Source organism: Pholcus phalangioides, unplaced genomic scaffold (genome assembly GCF_987345545.1).
Source record: "Pholcus phalangioides strain wild (caught in Gottingen) unplaced genomic scaffold, Ppha-v1.0 ptg000030l_1, whole genome shotgun sequence".
Classification (NCBI taxonomy): domain Eukaryota; kingdom Metazoa; phylum Arthropoda; class Arachnida; order Araneae; family Pholcidae; genus Pholcus; species Pholcus phalangioides.
The window spans coordinates 1,385,807-1,409,545 of NW_028301620.1; the positions used below are offsets into that span (position 1 = coordinate 1,385,807).

The 23,739-nt window shown below is 33.3% G+C and overlaps 2 protein-coding genes across 2 annotated transcripts in view; both read right to left on the bottom strand.

The window, feature by feature from the left end:
• LOC149067428 (uncharacterized) lies at window positions 1-17,710 on the bottom strand. The gene is made up of 8 exons (XM_089252754.1): window positions 17,586-17,710; window positions 14,674-14,864; window positions 12,212-12,340; window positions 6,756-6,842; window positions 3,376-3,542; window positions 2,905-2,962; window positions 785-1,071; window positions 1-523 (listed from the first exon to the last, which is right to left on the bottom strand). The coding sequence occupies exons 2-8, from the start codon at window positions 14,806-14,808 to the stop codon at window positions 346-348; spliced, it is 1,041 nt and encodes a 346-aa protein (XP_089108880.1). The 5' UTR covers window positions 14,809-14,864; window positions 17,586-17,710; the 3' UTR covers window positions 1-345.
• LOC149067429 (double zinc ribbon and ankyrin repeat-containing protein 1-like) overlaps window positions 15,929-23,739 on the bottom strand; it is a 23,000-nt gene continuing 15,189 nt past the window's right edge. The window contains exons 4-6 of the mRNA XM_089252752.1: window positions 22,096-22,395; window positions 21,878-22,007; window positions 15,929-18,130 (exon numbers count right to left, since the gene is read on the bottom strand). Coding sequence (XP_089108878.1) covers window positions 18,111-18,130; window positions 21,878-22,007; window positions 22,096-22,395 — 450 coding nt within the window. The 3' untranslated portion in view covers window positions 15,929-18,110. The remainder of the gene's footprint in view (window positions 18,131-21,877; window positions 22,008-22,095; window positions 22,396-23,739) is intronic.

The following is a 23,739-nucleotide window of genomic DNA, read 5'->3' on the forward strand; positions in this document are numbered from 1 at the left end:
TTTTATGTACAGTACAAAGAGACAGACATTTAATCAATTTGTTATGTTACTCTTCATTTTAAAAAAAATTGGAAGCACTTTTTTATTCATTGGAAAACATACTTTACAAAATCTTAAAACGGTATGATTATGTGGGATATCAATGACAAAAATAACTCATAAACATCCACCCACATACATACTGGATTGAAAAAAAATATAAAAAAATATAGTGAAATCATTCATTTGTTTGTGCAAATTTCATTCAGTACACGAGATTCATTAGTCAAGAGAAAATTGTTCCTTTGTATTTATACTATCATTCATGCTTCAATTATTCTAATTTCAAGGGGGCATTTAATTGTGTTACTCAATACTTAGATCACAACTAATTTCTGTCCATATGTTAGATTCAGTTACATTGTGAGCAAGCGAAGAGATCAAAGCCCTTGTTTCCGATGCAGATTTTGAGTCACCACCAGCAAGATTTTTGATATGGTTGGAAAGATCAGTATATGAGTAGTCTGGACCCACTGGTGAATTCCTGATGGGAAGGGGAAAAAACCATCACAAAATGGATAAAGCGAAAAAATCAATTATACTTCAAAAACTTAACTGGACTGTGCACCCTTCTGGTGAAACATTACATAAATTTATCAAAAGGGCATCTACGCTCTCATTCAATTATCATAAACATTTCAAGTTCAATGAAAAATTCTTGATTGAGAAATAACCTTGCTCAGTTATCAAGCTAGTAAATCACAAAGAATGAACAAAAATCAAAAAATCAATGAAATGAACTCGCCTGATTTGCCAATTGATTTTGTTGTCGTCATATGATGCGATTTCCATCCACCGAGTGCTGCTCATAAGCATGTTGATATAGCATTTGTAGAACTCATTATATTTTCTGGCAGTAGTGCCCAATATATCAGGTCGCAACATCCATAAATTGCAAGCAGCACATCTATTGAACTCTGAACTCTCAAAGTCAACTTTCTGTAGCATTTTCACCATTAAGATCTTCTGAAATGTGCCATAACTTGAGCAGTTTCCTGCCACGTCTAACAGTATTAGGCTCATATATTTCTCCTAAAATAACATACGATGAAAAAAATACATAATTCTAAGAAAGCATCTACATTAAGTACAAATATATAAGCTAGAAGAAATTATCTACAATTTTTCATACACAGAATAAGAATAGGTGAAACCTCTTTAATGAAATAAAAATTAAAAAAACATTTTTTTTACAAATTATTGAAAATAAAAAATATCCATATGCTATCTAACACTTTGAATGTCAGCTTTTAAAAGTCTCCTCCAGCGAAATAGGATTTCTTTATCAAACTTGCCAGTGTTTAGTGTTGTGTTTGAATTGCAAAACTAACTATTAAGCCATCTACTAGTCTTCTTGAGACATTTATGTTTTATTACTATCACTTACTATAGAGGCAGTGTGACTTCTTTTGCTGGATTTACTTCCCACTAATTTATTTGTTTTGAAATTGTTCTTAACTGGTTTTGACTAAAAGGGGAAAAACTGTCTGATTAACTTTCAGAACAGAAATATAGTGTAAAATGGATTGGATTTACCTTCAAAATATGAAAGACAAGCACCAACAAGAACACAAAACAAACACAAGTCAGACAGCATAAATACGTTAAGGACCCCACAGCTCGCATATGTTTCAGCATGTACCGATTTGTTAAAAATTCCACAGAGGAATCTGTACAAGGTGCATTGTATGGTTAAGTAGTAGCATGAAATGTATATTCATAAGCAATGCTTGCCAATGCACATCAAAATTCAATTTCACTCCTCCAAATTTCATTGAGTGAAAATACTTCAAATTTTAGGGAATTTTTTTAATAGAGCAATTTTTCTGTTTTTGATTGAAAAAACACCCCTACTTTTTACAAAACTACCCTTAAAATTTTGGAGAGGAGTGGAAATTACTCATCAAAATTATTTTTCCAGATAACAACATTGAGCATAAAAGCTGAAAAACCTAAACTTACAAAAAAAATCATACATTTGCTGATGCAATTCATCTTCCGGGGGGGGGGGGGGAACCAACCAAACGAAAAAAAAAAAATCTTTAAAGTAAAAAAAAACTTTTGAAGCTTTTACAAAATCCAATTTGTCCAAAACTGGTTTTTCAAAAAAATAATAATTTTCTGCAAAAATAATATTTCTCAAAACCATTTTAGCAGGACCGTCCATAAGAGAAGTCTCATTGAGAGAGGAAATGCAAAGGAGTTCCTTTCCCAATATTCCAGTCTACTTGTGAAGATATGCATACTCGCTATCAAGTTTTATGATTATTTATCAAGCATGTTTATTTATTGCATTCTATTAGTTAGCATTATAGAAATTCAACCTGGCAGATGAGTGGTTAGCACATGAAAATCTGTTTTGACAGGTGCAAGTCCAAATTCTGGACACCTATCTATTTATAATGGGACTAACAATCCACAGGATTGATCCAATTGTTCTTTGTACGCATATAAGTATTCCAATGATGTGAAGAAAACAGCACACATTTGTACTATCTGTGCTTGACAACAGGCAGTGCCACGATGAAGATAGAATTCATTTATCACATAGAACCTGGATAAATATGGTTCAGGCCTCTATATAATGTCTTCCCTGAGAACTGAATAAAAACTTTTTCATAAGCAGGGTGGCTAAATAATGAGTAGGCCCAATCAGCTAATTATGCTGACAGAGACCTTTAAAAACAACTTATAGGCTGAATGGTGGTTAAAGTTATAGACATCTAGGAACAGAATAAAGGTAGCTTTATAATTGTAAAAACTACTTGATACTCATTCAGACTGATTCTTGAAAAACAGATTTCATTATTCCATTCGTTAATCTAAAATACTGAATTTGCTGGAAAGGAAGGAATGACTTCTTACCATTGTTTTTTGGCTGTTGAACATAAACTTGTTAAAACTGCTGAGCCACTTTTCAGATCTAGAATAAAAATAAATGAATATGATCATATGGCAACATAAAAAAAAAATAAGGATTATAAAAGTAAGGATTATAACATAAAAAAAATAAAGATAATAAAAGAAAAGCATAGAATTATTAATTGATAAAACACAACATTTCAGTGGTATATAGTTACGTTTTAATTTTGAAAATTATTTTTTAATTCCTAAATTATTTTCTCACAACCAAAAAGAAGATTCACTTCAGAGATAGGTTATAATGATAACAGTGAGAGTAAATAAAAATGTAGCACATTTAAAAATAATTCATAGAAACGGGTACTATTTTCCTCGTTTAGTGGTCTGGTGTCCCTGAATTAGCATTTTCTTTTTGACGCATATAATTCCAAATTTTATCGGTCTAATAAAATATGCAAACAAATCAACTCTTACTCTGATTCACTGTCAAAAAGTGAAATTCTGTCTATGAGGAATTCAAAGAAGCATTCCAATTCCACGTCTTCAGATAATGACACACTGCACTGGTTAGACTCTAACATGTTCAGTTCAGTCATTGCACTTGCTCCAAGAGATTTCATTTCAGAAATATCCAAACGAATCTGAAATTGAAAATAATGATTCAATCAGTTTTGTCTTAAATCAGTCATTTGCTGCATAAGGATCAATTAATATATAATTTACAGTTTATAGCCATTCTGAGCAGATTTTTCTTTTAAGTGTTTCTCACCAAGAAATCGGAGTGGTAACAACTCTGTGTGAAACTGACTTTCTGCTGTTTCAATGTGCTATACTATTGTCTGGATACTTTCTCACTTGTATAACAAAAACAAAAGCGCTGTGTCTGTTGTATCTTTGAGTCAAAAAAAGAGTTAGAAAGGAGACTGAGCAGATATTGCGATACTTCTGAATATCCTCTGGCAAAGCAGGCAAGTGTCTTATCTAGAGATGTGAGATGAGAATATTCTTGGAGAACAAAAATATTCTCCTGGATGTAAAAATTGGAGAACAATCTAGAATATTCATTTTTCTTCTAAATAAAAAATTTGTACTGATTTTGTTTATATTATGAAATATAACTCAGTTTTCATTGCCAGAAATATTTAAAACAAAACAATTTTTGGCATAATCACCAAAATGACAATATTAAGTTTGAGAATATACTCAGAATTTCTGAGAATATTATCAATCATAGCGAGAGGTTTTAAAAAAAGTTTTTGTTTTTAAGATTTGTAAACCTTTAAAACTTAAGTAAGTTTTGAAATTTAAAACCTTCTTAAAATTAAGTAAATTTTCAGAAATAAGTTGAAAGCAAAAATTTAAACCAAAGTTGATTGACAAAGGAAGCTAATCAAAAAACAAGCTTCATTCTAAGAAGATATGGAGCTCTTATTTTCTTCAAAATACATACATTTAAATTTTTTATCACTCATATTCTTTGCAAGTTGTGCAATTTAGCCATGTTGGTTTCAATTTTCCCAATTTTCTTGACGGGGAGAGGATATTCTCCAGGACTACTATTATAAATTACTGGAGAATAATTCTTAGCATTAAGCATTATTCTCAAGTTGTTTATAGAAATTATTTATATTACAATATAATATTAATATCCTTGAGAATATTCTCTGGAAGGACTACTATTATAAATTACTGGAGAATATTCTTATAGAAAATAATAAGACTTATTCTCAAATTATTTATAATAGTAGTCGTTCCAGAGAATATTTTCCTAAAGATTATGTTCTCCTAAAGATTATTCTCAAGAATTTTACATCTCTATAGTCTGTTTCAGGTTAACTTTGCAGTGAAGAGAAAGGTAGAGAGTGTATTCCTTCGCCGCAAAATATAGTTCTCATATATCGGAGGTTTACAATGATCCTTTATACAGAAATTTTCAATTTTTTCTATGATTTTGATAAAAATACTGAAAAAATATAGTTTTGAACCAATGTTTATTCATTTAAAATTGTTAAATTAGAAAAAATATTGGTTACCATTATCAAAAACCCATAGCAACGACAACAACATTCTGGCGCGATATCCTAGAAAAATTTCCCCGCCAATATCACTCGTGTTTTTTCCGTTACACAATTATATACTGTATATATATATATATTTTTTTTTTTCGTTATTTGGTTGAATTTTCCATAACGATGCAATTTTTCATTCAGTTTTACATGCAGTTATAGGCTTACATAAACACGAATATTCAATCAGTTTTATTTTCTCCCAAAAATAGGCTTCAGTGAGTTCAGATATTCACTCATAGATTACAAAAAGTGTTTCTCTTCCACGAGAGCGCCGATACTATTTTGAGAGGTCCTCTATGGGTGCAGAAGTTTTTTGGTTTAGATCCTCCTTTTTTTTAATTATTTATTTTTTGCCATGTTTATGGGATAGTTTTAGTTTCTGATCACGGAAAGTGCTGACACGAGTCGTGTCTTCCACTCACACGAACGGACACCATCTTCCACCTACCTGTTTCTCCAGATGCCCCTTGCTCTTAGTGTCTCTTCAGATAAAATAAGCGAGAGAGGGGGTTCCACAGTGGTTTGGGCTTTCATCTTTTATGTGACAGTTGTATCTTTATTTTCACCAGAGATTGCCACGCTAAAGTTCTCTGCTCTTCCATTCCTGAATACTATATTTTTTGGTTTTTGAATACTCGCTGTAAACAAAACTCGATAAGAATCATCCGTAATAACCACGAGCAGCACATCAACCATAGCAAAAGACTAAAACTGTCGTGAAAACAAGTGTCATCTACGTATACCGTCCGGGGGGAGGGAAGGGGGATGAGAGCGTCGGAAATTTCGACAAGAAAAGTGAGTAAAAAAATTCTAAACTTTTTTTAGTATCATTATTATTATTTGGTGCTATTCCTGCATTTACACGTGAAAACAGAGTTAATCTGCTTCTTCTTAATTTTTTTTGATTGGCTTCAAAAATTTTATTTAACGTTAATTATTTCCATATAAATTGAAGAAAAAATTAAGAATCCCCAAATTTTTTTGAGAGCCATGGTTAATATACCGTATTTTAAAATTATACGTTGCTTTCATAATATTGTTTGGATTTTTTTTGTAAATAAATTTCAGTTGAGCGAAGGGAAATATTACAGAAAAATATTACTATGTTTTTTGAAATTTTTAGTGTTACTTACGGCACATCAATGAAGAGTAAGTGACACGCTGATAGAAGATAATTATTTGTTTCTAAATTTTAAAACATTTTCTAATCAAAAAACAAAACAAATGATTTCAAAAACCTCACTTTAATTTCTGAAAGTATCGGAAATGTTTTTTTTTTAATTCTATAATTATTACTAATTTAACTGTGCAATTACGTTACTCGTAAAAAAATATTTTTCTCAGTGAGATTGGCGAGAATCAGCCATGCCTTACCGAGGCCGTGCATCGATACATTGGTTAAGAGGCTTTCGTTCCCATAGCACCGAGTGATGCGGTTCCCTCGTAGCTTCCCCTTCACTGCAAAGTTAACCTGAAACAGACTATAGTCTTATCGATCTTAGGTACAGCCCATCGACTGAAATTACAAAGCAGCTTTTTTTCTGTTCAAAATAGCAACTAACAATAAATATAAAATACAATTAATAAAGGAACAAACATTTCATCTATTCACAAATTTTTGAGGGAAAAATTAGAATCATTAGAATCTTTTCCTTCATAAATAAGGTAATTTGAAGGGATAAAATATTGTAATATTGTTTTTTTCCTGGGATTTATTTGTGTATCTTGTGTGAGAATAGATTGAAATAAAGATGATTATATATATTTAAAAAAAGAACTACATACTTTGTGTACATCCAAACCCTTCTCAGAAGCTTGCTGAAGAATGTACAGGGAACTGCTTTCTGATAGTATTTCATTTTGAAAGAATGCCTGCAGGATTCAAAGAAAAATAATACAATTAATAAGTTCATCAAACAAAAAAGCACGTTTTTAAATTCAATCAAAAAAGACACTGGTATTATTATTTGTTGAAGTTAATTCAATTTTTCATAACTACTTTTTCCTGTTTGGGATTATACAAGTTTTCAAATAGCATTGCAAATTCAATATCATTATCATTTAATCTGTAAATTTTTTTATGCAGCTGGCTTGTATGAAACAACTAAGTTCAATTTTTTCAAGAAAACAAAATTCAAGTTTTTCTTTACTTTGATTTACTGATTTTGTTTTTAACTTTTTAATCTTTATATATTTTGTGGTTCTAAATATTTGTGTAGTCTATGCATGGTATACAGCAACAATAATCCCAAAAAAGCTATTGGTCTTTCTTATGGAAGTTTAACTTAAATTGATGCATCAATTCTCCAATATTTAATGTGGTTGTATCTTATGTTTCCTCCAATAATTTTTATAACTGTTCAGACATGTCTTTTCTTGGTGCAGAATAGCAATACCTAAGTATAGTGAAACTTTTATTCAGGGTGAACTTGACCGCATTGCCAAATGAAGGGGAGGAATGGTAGACGAGCACAACCAGCATTTGTGAACAATGCTACATTTCTCCTGAACTAGAAAACTGATGTGGTTCTTTAAAGACTCTTTTGAAAACTGGTGTGATGGACAAGTTTTTGGTAAATTTGACTGATTGTAGCTACAAGGATGTTTGAGGAATTGTCTATTAAAAATTTTGGCGACAATTAAATTTTGAACTTTGTTAATCTTTCAGTGCTTGTAGCTTATCATTAAATCCAGATATTTCTATTAAATTAGTGTCATCGTATAGGAATTTTTCTGCTCTTTCTAAATACGTGCTTAGTTTGCATGTAGGTTTTTCAGAAACTTCACAAATTCTGTGTGTCAAGTTTGAAAAACTTGCACATTTTTTCCCCATAATCGATTATCTCCCATAACTCGAAAACAGTTTGAGGTAGGACAAGGTTGGTAGGGTGTTCCATGTTCCCCTTGGGCTCATCTATCCACCCATTTTGTTTGGCAGAACAGGTCATGTTCACCCTGTATAATGATACTCAAGGGACAGGAGAAACATATCTTCATAAGGGATTCATCATAATAGTTGGGATAAATCAACACCATGGAAAGTATATTGGAACTAAAAGTCAATGTTGTTATATAGACGATTATTGTAAAAGAGAATATTGTTATATAGGATTTTCATTGTACGTATAACAGCAACATTTAAAAACCAATTTAATTTTTGACTCTATCTCTTCCTTCCTATTTCCCACAAATACAGACACTGTATACATGCACAAGGATGATGTCACTCTCCACTACCATACAAAGGTTTTTAACAACTGGCTGTTGCGAATATGAATTTTTGGAAAGAAAGAAAATTCACCAGCCTTTGTGGGGAATCGGAATCACGTCCTTTTACTTTCCGGGTAAACGCTCTAGACCACTAGACTACAAAGGCAACGAATCTCTTATAATCTTTTCTTGCAGCTGGTCTGCACTGAAAGGGTCGATACATGGATGGCCGAACCTTACTCAGGACAAGCTCACAACTGCTGAAGCTGCCACCAGATGGTGACTTATACAAGGATCCTTGTATAAGTCGCCATCTGGTGGCAGCGTCAGCAGGTGCCATCCATGTATGGTCCCTTTCAGTGCACACTAGCTCCAAGAAAAGATTGAGAGATTCGTTGCCCTTATAGTCTAGTGCAGTGATTCTCAACTGGGGGCCACGGATGAGAATTTCACAAAAGGGGAGCCATGAAGAGAGAGAGAGAAGTTTGTGAAATTTAATTTTTTTTAGTCACTCTGACTAAAAAAATTTTATTTCAAACAAAATGCGTAGAATATATTTTTCGCAATTTTTCCCCTATTCAAGTAACATTAACATGAGGAAGGAAATAAAAAAAGTGGTTCATATAATCCCGGTGGTTTTACGACTTGGGGGGTGACAGTAGGCCCTGACACAAACTATAGAAGAGGTTTAAGCAAAATGGCATAACTGCAAAGACAGAAAATTGTGTGTGTTTGAAGACTTTTCATTCAAAGAGGGCTGCCATAAAGAAAGCAGACAAAGATTTGTATCATTCATTGACATTCTTTTGACTGCTGGTAGTAAATGTAATCCAAGAAGTAGATGGGTGAAAAATGGAAGCTTCTAAAAAAAAACCCCCCATCGTTTTTGTGCAATTACAGACAGACAGCCATCTAATTTAGCACAAAGCTATCTTCACTTGGCACTGAGTAATCTGATGGGGAATATATTTATAAAAATCGAATAAAGAATGATTGCTTTGGGGTATTTTTTTATGAATTTTTAGGGGGTGCAATCCATTGCCTCTGCTGAAAAGAAATGAAGTTGAATTCAGTTATAACGAACTTTAAGAGACCTAATCATACATTAGGAAAATTTAATTTTTTAAAACTACATTGCTGTATAACTTACAAAACTGTAATTGCATAAAATTGCTGTTGTTTCAATGGCAAGTGTTCATATGCCTTTCAATTTAACAGGAAAAACATAATTTTAACCATATTTAAGACGGTCTTAACGTCATTTGGTTTGCTGATTGGTTTCTATAAGCAATCCAAGCAGATAATGTATTGGGACTTCCTCTAAAATTGACACCACACCTTTAAAGTTTTTTTAATCGATATTGTAATGTTTCCTATTAACTGTCCTACTACTTAAGCCTGCTGCTGGCCTATTACTGGCCTACAACATCACAAATAATTTCAACGCAATTTTCCTACCCTGCAAGAACAATATTGTGAACATTAGAAAAAAAAATTCTAAAAGGGTGTATTAACCACATTTAAAGCGATTCAAATCCATTTATTTGAGATTTACTGTGTCTGCTGATTTCTCAGAAAAGTCTAAGTCTTCACTGTGAAATGTCCATAACCGGCACAATGCGTCTCTTTGTATCTGTCAACCTAAAATTTATGGTTTTTAGTGTTGATAATACGCATGCAAAACCAATTCAACGACGCGTTTTCACAATCTGCAAAAACTGCGTGGATTTGATTGTTGGAAATTATGTTGGAAATGCCAAAGATTTAGAGTTTGAGTCAAAATGAAAATGTCAAATAATTGAAATTGTGCTTGGTATAAATGAAGTATTTTAATATTAAAAGCTATAGATAGATATTAATCGCGTAACCATAGTCAAACGTCTCATAAATGTGAAATTTTGTCATAAAACTGAGAGTGAGGCACGAATCCCCTTGTGCACAAGTGGAATTTCAAGGCATTTATGCACAACCGAGCCCCTCTTGGACATTTTTCTTTTTTTCTCCCCTCTTTCTTCCTTTTGTTTCTTTCTTAAATTGATGAAAGTGAAAAGGACATAATCATTAAAAAAAGGACTGTTTTTAGATCAGATTGGCGATGTTCAATTACTTTAGTGCAAAAATGTCAGATTTTTTTTAGGGGGAATACAGTCAACCCCCATTATAATGAACTCCAAGAGACTAGAGAAATCACTTCATAATAACAAGTTTCGTTACAAAGGAATTCCAGATTTTTATATTGTTCTTATGTAAAGATATCTGGGGGATTAGAAAAGTTTTTATTAAAACGAGAGTCGACTTTATTTTGTCTCAAACTATTTTTTTACGTGTATATGCAGGCTGCATGGGTAACAGGGCATATGGCACTTTACTGGCGAGCCATTAGTCTTAGAGACATATCCAACTAGAAAAAGTATCCAAATCACGTGTCTAACTCAGATATGTCATTCATGTTATAAGGGGTTGTATAGTTATAAAATAAAAATAAAAAATGTTTTATACCGTCCACGTGTGCCAAAGAACAAAATTAAGAAGTTGTTGCTCTGTCTTTCCCGATGCCAACTAAAATAATTTCACGTTTCTAGATCTATTCACCGAGATATGCAAATGCCAAAAATTGAGGTAATTTGGGAAAAAACAGCATTAAATGCGGGTAAAGTGGTTTCCCCGTATTTAATACTGTTTTTTTTTCCAACTTTCTTCGAATATCTCAGTGAAAATTTTAACTTAGAAAAGTTTAATTTTTTGTTGGAGACCACGAAACAACTTTCCAATTGGGTTTTGGGGCACAGAGTTCCATATAAAAAGTTGACATTTTTATTTTAATAACTATGTAACCCCTGGCAACATGAATCAAATATCTGAGTACTACACATTATTTTCGGGTACTTTTTCCAACTGCAGCTATGGCTCTAGGACCAATGGTTCGCCAGTAAAATACCATATGCCCTGTTACCTATGCACCCTGTAAATTAAATATAGTACGGACTGTTATGTGAAATATTGTGTTGTGTTTAAGCCAACTCGCACCGTGCTTCGTTTGCCTGCGAGAGAGCAGCCACATTATGAACCAAAAGGCCACTTGAAGGTAGCTTGTCATTCAACGAAATATCAGATTTTTACCGCATCGAAATTGAAGTCAACAAACTTATATTTTTTGATGGGCTTAAAATCCTGATAATGAATCATTACATGTTCACATGAACAGTTTTGTCACTGCGTGCATGATTTCTCTGGAATGAATGGTTCAAGCAAATATTTAAAAAATTTTCACACGTATTTTAGTTCATTTTTTTAAAATTCATAGTAGGGCCACAACATTAACCTATATCCTTGATATATGTATTATTGTTGAAAATGATGTGAAAGGTTGAATTTTTTAATTGTGATTCATTTATGTGGCTACTACCTCATTACTTTTATCCGCATGAAGAGAATAAAATTAATAAAACTCCTTACTACAATTTTTTGCGATTTTTATCATTGTAAGAATGCATATTTTGGAAGCTACAACTGACATTTCTCAATGAAACCATAATTATTTACACACATAAGAAACTAATTTGGAAATAATACAAATTTCATCCAGTACAGTAACTTGATGACATTGTGCCATCTTCAAGCGCAGAGTTTACATTGATTGAAAATAATTTATTCTATTTTTTTACTGCATGCTATTATGTTTATTTTGCTTTTTCGTTATTTTCATCATTAAAAATTAATAAAATTAAATTCAAACATATTTATACTTCTGACCATTTATGAATAACTATCTTCTAATGGGAAAACGGGGGGGGGGGGGGAGTAGAAAATTATTCATGTTTTGCAAGAGGCGGCCACAGGAATGAGAAATGGTTGAAAGAGGACCATGGACAAAAAAAGGTTGAGAACTAGTTGTCTAGGACATTCACCCGGAAAGTGAAAGGACGTGGGTTCGATTCCCCGCAAAGGCAGTTGAATTTTCTCTTTCTAAAAATTCATCTTCACAACAGCCAGTTGTTAAAAACCTTCGACTGTATACATGGTTGTATTACCTGTAAGAGATGTGCACGTGATTTCTTCATGAAGTCCATTGACCTATATTTTTGATTTCTTGCAAAAACAGCTCTGATGCATTCCTTAAACACTGCAGCCCCAACTGAACCTGATGCTTTTTCATGAACCTTTTAGTCAACACAAAAAAAATTCATTTCAAGTTTGCAAATTTTTTACCAGTTTAAAATTATGTATGAACAAATAATTTCAGAATTCACAGTGTTTCAAAGACTTATACTGATACTCTTCATTTCATTTTCCTTCTCAAATTTTCATGACCTGAAAATCTAAAAAATATGCAAGCATTTATGACCTAAAAAAAACATGAAAATATGACCTATAAATTTAAAAATATGACTTCATACTTTTCCCATTATTTCATCTCCCTTTTTCAGTTTTTCTTTCATATCTTGAGTTAAAAATAATAAACAAAAAATATTTACGTCTCAAAATTCTCTCACCAAATTCAAAAGAAAACCATGCCTACTTTATGCACAATAACTATTCTTTCAGCGTACGTTATAGAATCATACTGAATTTTATAAGATGCAGTTTCAAATGTTTAAAAAGAAAACTACCATTGTTCAATTTCCTTTAAAAAATGTTTGAAGAAACTACTTTCCTCAAAGGTTTTTTTAAAAATTTGGGAAAAAACCCCAGATGAAGGACTATTCGAAGAAGGTTTGTCATAAATCTTTTTTGATTGGCTTTCTGAAATCTCCTTGATTGTTCCTCAAGCTCAATTGCAATGTTGCTGCACATAAAGTCGATTTTGTGCTGAAACGTTAAACAGAATGCAATACAGTGGTACCATCGGTCCATCTTCCTTTAAACCTAGCACAACTTTGTTCTACTGGCACAACCGCCGGTGCTGGATATATTTTTCCCAAGGCCCCTTGAAAAAGTTTTGTAATTTTTTATTCTGAACACTCAGCATTAGTCAGCTCCAGAATTACATGATTGGGGGAAAGGGGAAGCAACTACCAAACTTGAGGGAGAGGCAATTTTACAGATAAAAGAAAAGAAAAAAAGATTTTTACTTAAACAAAAAACATAATGCAAAAAACATTGTTATAGAGCATTATTATTTTACAGCGATGGGGAGGGATGGCACAACTAAGTCTGTCCCTCCTGACAAAACTCCTTATATTTAAATGATGAAAATGCATTAATTTCGATTGACCGAATGGATAAGATTTTTTGCACATGTTTGGCGTGCCATTCAATGTTTCCCGTCAGAAACATAGCAATTCTCCAAGAACAAAAAAGTGGCTACTGAAAATGCAAAATTTTGTTTTACAAAAATAAATAAAGAAAAAAGACAAGAATTCGCATAATGTAACGGCATAATATATCACTGAAAAAAATGCCTACAAATTAAAATTCTTGGTTAAAAAATATCATCTATTGCTTGCCCTAAAACATGACATATCGCTTTAAAATGCTTAAAATATGACCAATAGCTCGAAAATGATTAAAATATGACTTGTCATAAAAATCGGAGCCCTAATGATGACTTGTTAAGGTCAAGTAGGAAGTTGCACTTTGCAAAAGTTAAGGCATATAGTTCATGAATGTAAAATTGGGGCGCGGTAGCCCAGGTTGATAAGATACTCGCCTAAAGTACCAATGGATGTTTAGAGATGTCGCGAGTTCGATATCCAGCTCGTCCTTGTGAGAAAACTTTCCTGACACAGGGGTACAATAAAAATGGCGACATGACAGCAGAAAAAATTGCTACCGCAGAGAGTCTCCCATCGAGGGGTTAGCACACCAGCCTCCAACCACCAAATGAGTATAAAAAACAATCCTGCCATTCAGAATCGGAAACTAATTGTAGGTCCCGGATCTAATTAGCCCTTGTGTGCAGAAAATGATAGAGGTGCGACAAAAATTATCAAATGAATGTGAAATTCATTTCCACAGCAGCTGCAATTTTTCGGTGGTCACACCTCATCTATATTTTATTTATCAGATAACAGACTAATTTTTGACAAAAGACGCCACTCTCCCTTGTTAATATGACAGATACGGAAAACTGACTGAATGAGGAGATATCAATGTTTCAGAAAGGAATACCACAAAAATTTATTTATAAAATACATTTATACATAATTTTAAAAATACATCATCATCAAATATGGTAGAAATTTCATTTATTGAAAATAAGTTCCTTCAGCAACTGCAAGGAAGACATTCAAGATGAATGAAAGCTTACTGCCCCAAAGCAGAATGTTTCGTATTGTTCTTCAATAAATCCTCAGCTGCCTGATTTTTTTCTGTGGTGAAAATGCCCATAGTAGTGTTTTTACACAGAGAAGAGTTATTTTTCCTTTTTCTTTTTTTTTTAAATTCTTCCCGAGATTGCTCTGCAGCAGCATTTTTTGTTCCACAATGTATGTAACAGTTTTTGATATATTCTGCTTTGGGGGGCTTAAAATGTGGAAAAAAAAATTCTCACCTCTTCGCAGTATTCTGCCCATTCAAATGCTCTATCAATCGACTCTTTATCCCATTTTGCCAAAATACGAGCTTCCATCAAGACGATAGAATAAAAGTAATCCACATTATAAATCATCTCCCGAACGAATGCCATCTTTACATCCCAATGATATTGTCATACAATTGAGATATTAAATCAGATGAATTTACCTTAAAGAAAGGATGAAATTAATGCAATCATTTGAAAAAAGCTTATCTGAAATGTCAGATATCAATAAATAGATTAGACGCATCTAACAACCTATGCAGTAGAATGTAGATGCACAACCTCCACCATTCAAAGATGTTAATGAAAAAACACTATACTAGTTTGTAGCCTGTAAGCGTTAGCTATCTAGCAGTTTTGACTTGAAGACTGCAAAATTTATTCCTTCTTATAGTTTCTTTCAGGATGTATCAGTATCAAACCAGATATTTCAACATAACACACATATTCACAGTGAGAGTGGTATGAACTGAGATATGCCCAGGCTCTGTCACATTAGGCAATGTAAGCACATTCTACTGGGGTGGGGGGAGCGCTCGAGTTTCTCTGGAAAACCTACCCATTTATTGCAGCTTGAACAAAAACATCATAAGTATATGGGCAGATGCATAGATCATTCATACATATTGCCAGTAAACAAGTGTAAAAACTATTGATAATCGCAACAATTATGATAGAGTTAAATAAATCACACAAATCATCATAATCGGGAATAGAAACACATATTCACAAGTCAATTCTCAATTGCCATAAAATAGTTCATTAATTGTGAAATACAGTGGAATTTCTGTCAACGAGCAGAAATTTTGACTCAGTTAACAAGCGAACATTAACATTAAAAGAAAAAAAATTTATGCTTTGTTTATTTATTTTCACGTAATGACAACCGAGCTGATGGTTTATCGCTTTCCTCCATGCACTATGAAATTGCGGGTAATATCCTCCCTTACAGCAGTGTTTCTAAAAGTGTGTCACCAAACCTGCATTGCGGCAAGCTGGAAACATTGATTTGTGTGCCTATTTATGATTCGAGGTGCTCCTTTTATAAGTGAAAATATCTGCTGAGCTTTGCTGGAGAGCCACAGATGAATCATGATTTGAACAAGGTAGTCGCAATTGACACAAGTTTGAGAAACACTGCCCTACAGTCTCTGGTCAGCATGCCTCAGTTAAAAAATGTGTGAGCGTGGCTATTTAAGATATTACATTGTAGCCACATGTATGTAAGCTTAAGTTTTTTTAAATTCTGTTCAAAGAAAACTGTGGGTTGAATGTGACTTTGAGGGGCTAGCTCATGAACAGAATCCACCAGTTGTCTAAGAGATTGTGTCTATGGGACTGGAGATGCATGAGGATGGCATTCACAAGAACTAGTGATAGAACATGGGCAGAAATTGACAGTAAATGAACTGATGGATCTCCTTTGCACACATTAGCAAGAGTTTAAAGGTGGTGTTTTGTCTGAGGAAGAGAGAAATCTCACTTTTCAAATGAGATTAGAGAGAAGTATAGAATGTGGGAATCCGGCCAAAATTTTGTAGAAAGGGAGAATAAAGCTGTAGAAAAGTGAACACTGAACCTGCCAGACAACAATACAATTTGCCATTTCCAAGAAATAAATGAATAATTGTGGAATGAATTATCCGAGTTTTCATTATGTCTTATAAGGAAGTTTGGTTCGATATATGAACGATTTGGATTACAAGCATGTTGGCAGAACGAATTAAGCTTGTTAACCAAAGTTCCACAGTATATCAGTTTTAAATACGCTAGTGATGAGTCCGGACTTGAACAGCATAAAAAAAAGCGGGAAGGCATACTTACAAAAAATGTGTATATGCTAATAGAAAACAGTATTTATCTGTTAATGGCACAATAAAAGATTTACCTAGGAACAGTGGCACAGTATTGATGTTTGAAACTTATGATATTAATGAGACTCACAGAAGATGATAACGTGTTTGAAATGTTCAAACTTTTGAACCAAATGTTTGGGAATTTTTGATACTGATATGAACGTTCAAACATTCATTTTATAGAAATTTTATGTTTCATAAATATAGAAATACCTTTTAGTTATTATCTATCAGAAGCAACAAATGGCATTATTTATAATATTTTTGTTTTCATTCTCAAGAAATCAATTCTCTAAACTTCTTTTGAGACAAACTGTTGCAAATCATTTCAAAAAAAAATTATGTTCAACTATGAGGAGCAAAAATCTTTCATACTTCAATACATTTATTGTTATTTATTTATGTTTATTTATTTTAACTCCTAACCTACAGGTATGAGATATCTTGCCCCTGCAAATATGGAAAAAAAATGCATTTGCTTTCTCTCCCTTCTCTTGAGACTCTTCATTGGTAATCATGAAAACAAAAATTTTATTTTTTTTCCTTTCTTTACCTTAGCAATAACTTTTTCTCTTTTCTCCCTCGCTATGGTTTGAAAACTAAAAAAAATTGTACCACACATACATAGGAAAAGGGTGGCTGTGAGAGGAGGAAAAGATGAAAAGCCTGTTCTCATTTTTTTTTTCATATTTATGAGTAAACAATAATACTACCTTTTAAGATTTATCTCTGCTAGTTTAAATGCACATTGTTAAAATTCAAAAGCGGTTAAAGTAACACAAAAAATATTTTGTTTATCACTGTTCAGGAATATACAGTAAAAGTTTTTTATAGCGAATATGGCTTATAACAACAATCTGAATATAACGAGTGATTTGCAGGTGATTGTCAAAAAGCTAATGTCACAAAAAACATCCGCTTATAATGAGAAGTTCATTATAACGACAATTTTTCCCATGATTGTGAGCTGTCATCATAACAGACTTTTACTGTATAATATGCTCAGGTCTAAAAAAATCTAAGACATACCTATAATTGAAGCACGAATATCATCCTTGGATCAACACCATAAATTTATCTGTTGCTGTCATATGCGTTATGTATGTCCACACATGCTTATTCTTTCAGCACATTTTTTTCGACTATCGCGCACAATATAAACGGTTCATCACAATAATCTGTTCAATGCACATTGATCACAGATCAAATATAACAGTTTTGGGGTTTTTTTTGCAGTCATCAAATCTAACATTTAATTTATATAATAATTTTTACAAAGAAATTGCAAAGTGCAATTCAGTAAACCGGATATTAAGATATAACATGCTTCAATTCGAATATTTATTTCTTTTCACTGTTCAATTAAAAGATTAAACTTGTCTCATCATGTAATATGCCTGCTGTAATTTTTCCCCTAAGAAAAACATGATATCAAAGTATTGGTTGAAGGGGACAGTCATACGTGTGGCCTTGTATTTGCATTTGCCAACTTCATTAATTCTCAGACTTCACAATGGCACAAAAAAATCAAACACTATCTTGAATTGACAAAAACTAATCAATGCTTGCTTTTTCTGAAAAGACAACCAATAAATAAATCAGTAAAGAAAAACTACAACATGAGAGTTTTGAAATCTTACAAAGCTGTACAGGACAAGAAAAAAATTACAGCAAAAGAGTTACAGTAGAGTCTCAGTAATACGACATGAATGGAACCGAGGCCAACTCAGATTACTGAAAACTCGCATTATCCGAAAAAACTAAAAAAAATCAACTTCTGGGGGTGGCAGCTATTACTTATGTATTCGTGCTTAGTTCAGTGGCTCCCCCTAGCCTTATCACTGTTTATCTGTAGCTCCCCAGAATAGTCTAGAGGAGAATCACTTCAAAGCATTCAACAGGCAGAAATCACTACACCAAGGCTTAATGCATGGCCCACAGGATACTTGTGGCCTGCCTAGTTCATTGATAACGTGTGTAGTGAAGCTTAGTGACCAGCAAGCCTGGCTGAAATGCCAAATGTGGCCCGCTGTGTGTCAGCAGTTAAAGATCACTGCCCCATGCCAATTCTTTGCAATGCCCCTGATGGAAGTTGATGACGCACACTTTGAGAATCACTGGCTTAGTTCATTAAGATTATATAGATCTGCTAAGACCAATAACCTCTTTATTCGGGAGACTGTCAAGAGCTCTCTTATTTGTGGAGCCTCGATATGAATGTTATTTTTTTACACTATTAAATTTACTACTACTACTACTAAGCCACACATGCACCTCGTCCATATTCCACTGTGGAACTGCTAACAAATTGGTACATGTTGGAGAGTGTGTATACGTGTAGTAAACCTTACGTGAAGTTTGTTTCTGTGTAATGCTTGTTGTGTGTAGTGCTGCCATCTGCCATAAAAAATTTTATGAAGTGTAATGATTGAATAATTGTACTGTTTTAGGCCTGTTACTCTGTGGCAAGACCTTTTAAGGAAAACTATACTAATTTACTGTTGAAAATTTTGGCATTGTGAGTGGGGGGTCACCTGAAAACCTCAGCCTTAGGGATCAAGACCCTCCCAAAAAACTGCAATTACTCGTATTCGTTGGAAGAATTAAAAAAAAAATATATATGTAAAGTACTTTGAGAAGAAATTTTGAGAAATTCCAGCACCTTGAATTGTTGAGACTCTATTGTACTCTGAATTTAATCTGAATGAAAATTTGCCCTGAAATTAAAATACAAGTATAGTATAGTATGGCACCTATTATCCACACCTTGATTAATAATATTCAAAGTTATCCAAGGTACTTCTCATAAATTGATGTTAAAAATTAGGTTTCGTACAATGTCTTTTGTAGTGAGACACTTGTTGAAAGAATGTCACATTGTGTTAAGGAGGTATTTACAGGTTGTGAATGTGCTCAAAGTCTAGGGAGAGGTGATAGGATATTTTTCTGAGAAGGGGTGTCAATTAGGAAAATGAGTTTGGAAGATTGCTACCAGACAAACATCTTAAAGCTATAGCTCCCATGCATTATTGTGCTCCATGAAGCATTTAAGAGTGATTGATCACAAAAGATCACACCATTCAAAAGGCCATTTTTCAAAGCAATATACAGTAATACCCCAACTTAGATCACCCTACAATTTACATCCTCCTACCCCTCAAAAAAATGTATTTTAATTCAAAGCACTTTGAGCATAGCTTGGAAACCTCTGATGCCATATTCTTAGATAGGAAATGTTTCCCACAAAAGTTGCATTTAAGGGACGAATAGATAAGTATGACCAATTTTTTACAGGATATTTCCATCTTTTCCACCAATTTTGACTGTCCCAGATTTGTTTATGCCAGCTATTCAGTGTTGGTAGAAATAAATGCAATAAAGTATCATCAAATACAATAGATTATGGTCATTAGATTTTGGTGAAACTTAGTTGTCTCATTATTTTAACAATACATCAGCCTAAAAGATTCACTTAGGTCAAAAATACATTGAGATCGCTATACATATTCCAGTCTTTGAACATGTGTAGTGACATTAACAGTATTTCATGTAACTTCATACTAAATCCAAAGTAGGTCCAATCCACATAAGTTCAGATATAAACAGAGACCCACTATAATGGCATATGTAAAAAATGGATACATAGAAGAAATTAAGAAAAACCCAGATGTTCCTGTTTGAGAAATTTGGATTCAAATCCCATATAACATTCAGGGCTCCCACTCAAAAAATTAGAAAAAGTAGGATGGGTGGTACCCCCCCCCCCTCCTCCCCCGACAACATAATCACAGCAAAATCAAAAAAAAAAATCTGTGAAAAAATGAAACACTTTCATTTCTAGCTCTTTAATAAGCATTGTAAATATTGTTTATGCCTCTGCACATGGCCTAAAAATACAGAAAACAATTGAATGCTATTGGGTAGCATCAGAATCACCAAACCTAAAATAGGCCTATGTATCAAACTACTTTGTTATACAAACTGTTGTTTCACCTATACACCAAATGTGCATCACAATCTTGAATGATGAATGTTGATGTCCAAAACCATGAAGTAGTAAATACCAAATTATTTTTTTTTCCATCAAAACAGAAGTTTTTAATGACTGCTGTTCTACTTGTTGAACCCTCAAACTAAGCAAAAGAAAAATTAATAAACCCATAGGTCCACATATACACCCCCAAATACCCTGAAGCACAATACAGTTTCTGCTTTGGCAGAATCATTAATTGCAATTTATTACATTTGTATTATTTGGCAATATAGCCACGATTCCATTCTCAATTAAAATCAATTACATAAATTCTGTTGACTGGATTTAATATAAAAGTAAGACAAAACCTAGAAAGTATGAAAATTCTACCAAAAAGTAGGAAAAATAGGACAAGCGGAAGGCCTGTGTGCACCAAAATTTTGAAGAATAAATGTTTGTTACTGTACGGTGAATAATAGTACAAGACCATGAAGTAGTAAATGAAAAATGTTTTTCTATCCAGACAAAAGTTTTTAATGACTACTCTACTTGTTGAACCCTCAAACTAAGCAAATGAAAAATTAATGTACCAAATGGTCCATATACACTCCTAAATAACCTGAAAAACAATACAATTTCTGTTTTGACAGAATCAATTGCAATCTACTATAGCTGCATTATTTGGCATCATTAATTAAAAACAATTACAAGAATTTTGTTTATAGAACTTGGTAAAAAAAATAGGAAAAGTATGAAAAAAGTAGGACATTTTACCAAAAAGTAAGACAAGTAGAAGCCCTGCATATTAAAAACAAAGTAGTTTCAAGATTTTTTTTAAAATGGCATTAAACAATTTGAAATTATGTATAAATTTCACCATGTCATGAACTATAACACTTTTTTTTTTAATAATGAAGATCAATGAGCAGGCACCTTCTTTTAAACTGAGCACAACCCCTCAGTTTATTGCCATGAGCGATTTCCAACCATTCTATCCCCTTTCAAGAGGAGTGATTTTGTTGTGTGTGAAATTAGCATTGCCATCTGTGTTTCAAATTCTAAGTGAAGTGTGATGATTGAATATTTATACCATTATGGGGGTCTAATGCAAAGACTTTTGATGGGGATATTCGCTCACATTCCTGCCTTGAAATTAGAAAACCAACTTCAGCTGACCACCACTTGTCATCTGGTTCCTCGTGATGTGACTTCATCACAATGCCCATATACTGCACTGTGACAATGTAAACACACACACACATGCATAATTTATAAGTAATTACAATGAATGTCAGTATGAGGAAAAATAAAATGATAGGAATATATTTTTTGAAATAAAATAACTTACTTTGCAGTATTTCAAATGATATGTTGATGGTGAAATTTCCTTCCTGTTGTTCAGCTGAAGCAGATAGAAATCGCCCAAGGGATGGACCAGCGATGGATTTGCGAAATTCCAAATTGTTGTTGGCATAGGCCTTAAAGATAAGAAAAATTATGCTAGAAACTTATTATCATAGTTAATTTATCATTTGCTCAGACTTGAGCAAAGTTTGATATTTTTACCTTCAAATGGTTGCAAATATAATCTGTTTGCAGTCTCCAGTATCCTCCACCAGGCGTAGAGTTTGGAGACTTCTTTCTTGAGAAGTCAAATCTTTCAGGAGTTTGGATATATTTGGATGCTGTTTTCAAACTTGTTTGTTCTTCTCTCACTGGTTTTCCAAGAATTTTACGAATTTTTTCACCAAAAGGGTCTGTCTGTACGAGCTTGCTTGCATGTGTAAATTTCATACAGGAAACACCTCTGTTGACTGTCACTGGCTTGGCAACAATACCTTTGTTTTTCGATTGCGCAGGAAGTTTCTAAAAATAATATTTGATTTGAAAAATGAGAATCACACTGTAATATCCAACCAAGATTTTATTAACACTAGAGGTTATAATAATACAATGTTCAAAGAATATGCAGCATGAACAAAGAAACAAGTTAAGACTATCCAGATTTATTGACATTGATTATCCACATTGATATGCTCTTTCAGTTGCTGCAGTTTAGAGGGATTTTGATGGCAGCTTAGCATTATAATTCAAAAACTTGTGATTTCAACTGTGTGTGATCTTTTATTTAACTGTCAATAAAACTCCTACAAAAGGCTTGGCTGGTTTTTTCCCCACCGCCAATTAACTGTCGTCTCAATAACTGACTAGTACCAAAAGGTTAAGCAAGATTTTTTGACGGTTTAACCTATCATGGTACAAGTTAATTTTACTCAATGTTTCCTCAACAACAGCAGCTCTTGCTAACAGCGTGGGTCTATAGAGTAAGTTGCATGTGCAGATAAGTGTACATTGAAGTATATTGTATACGTATAAAACCTAGAATCACTGCATTTTCAATATAAAAATTCATATTGAAAATAGATTGATTGCATGCAATGGTTAAAACGATGATGTTGTAATAAAAAATACCTAATATGATTGAAATAAAAATGTTTGGAGGAAAAGGATGTCGTTGGTATGGCTTCATTTTACTCAACGTTTCCCCAACACCTGCAGTTGATTGTGCCATCACATGATACTAAATTCAAAGATTTGTTTGTTATACAGCTGTCTTTCAAACCGAACGCAATCACAGTGTTATATAGCTGGAAATCTAAGATGTTTCAACCAATGATATCAGCGTGTGGTTATTTGTATCACAGGGAACTGGGTTTAAACCCCACTGATGCCACAGTGATGGTCTGTTGAAGTTAGTTTTCTGTGGTTCCCAACTTTGAGGTGAGAATGCAAGCCAATCTCACTGTTGAAAAGTCTCACCACAAATAGTAACAGGCCTACAACAGTGCAAATATCTGATCATTACACTTCACTCACAGTTTGAAATATAGATAGCAGTACTGAAAAATCAGACACAACACTAGATACACACTCAGACTGTTAGGTACACAAATGCACACTTTTGCACAACTCACTCAGTAGTAAATTGTTCAAGGCAATAGGGCCACAGTAGTCGTAATGAATATTAAATTGTTCACACACACACGTTCTGCAAACAACATCTTCACGGCCTTTGAACAAGAACTGGGGGAGTAATTTTATTGGCTGACTCACTGATTTTGTTGACAGCCTCAGAATGAAAACAGTGTGCTACACTTAGCCAGGATTCTTTCTTCCTGCTGAACTTCACCGCTCCCTCTCTCTGATTGT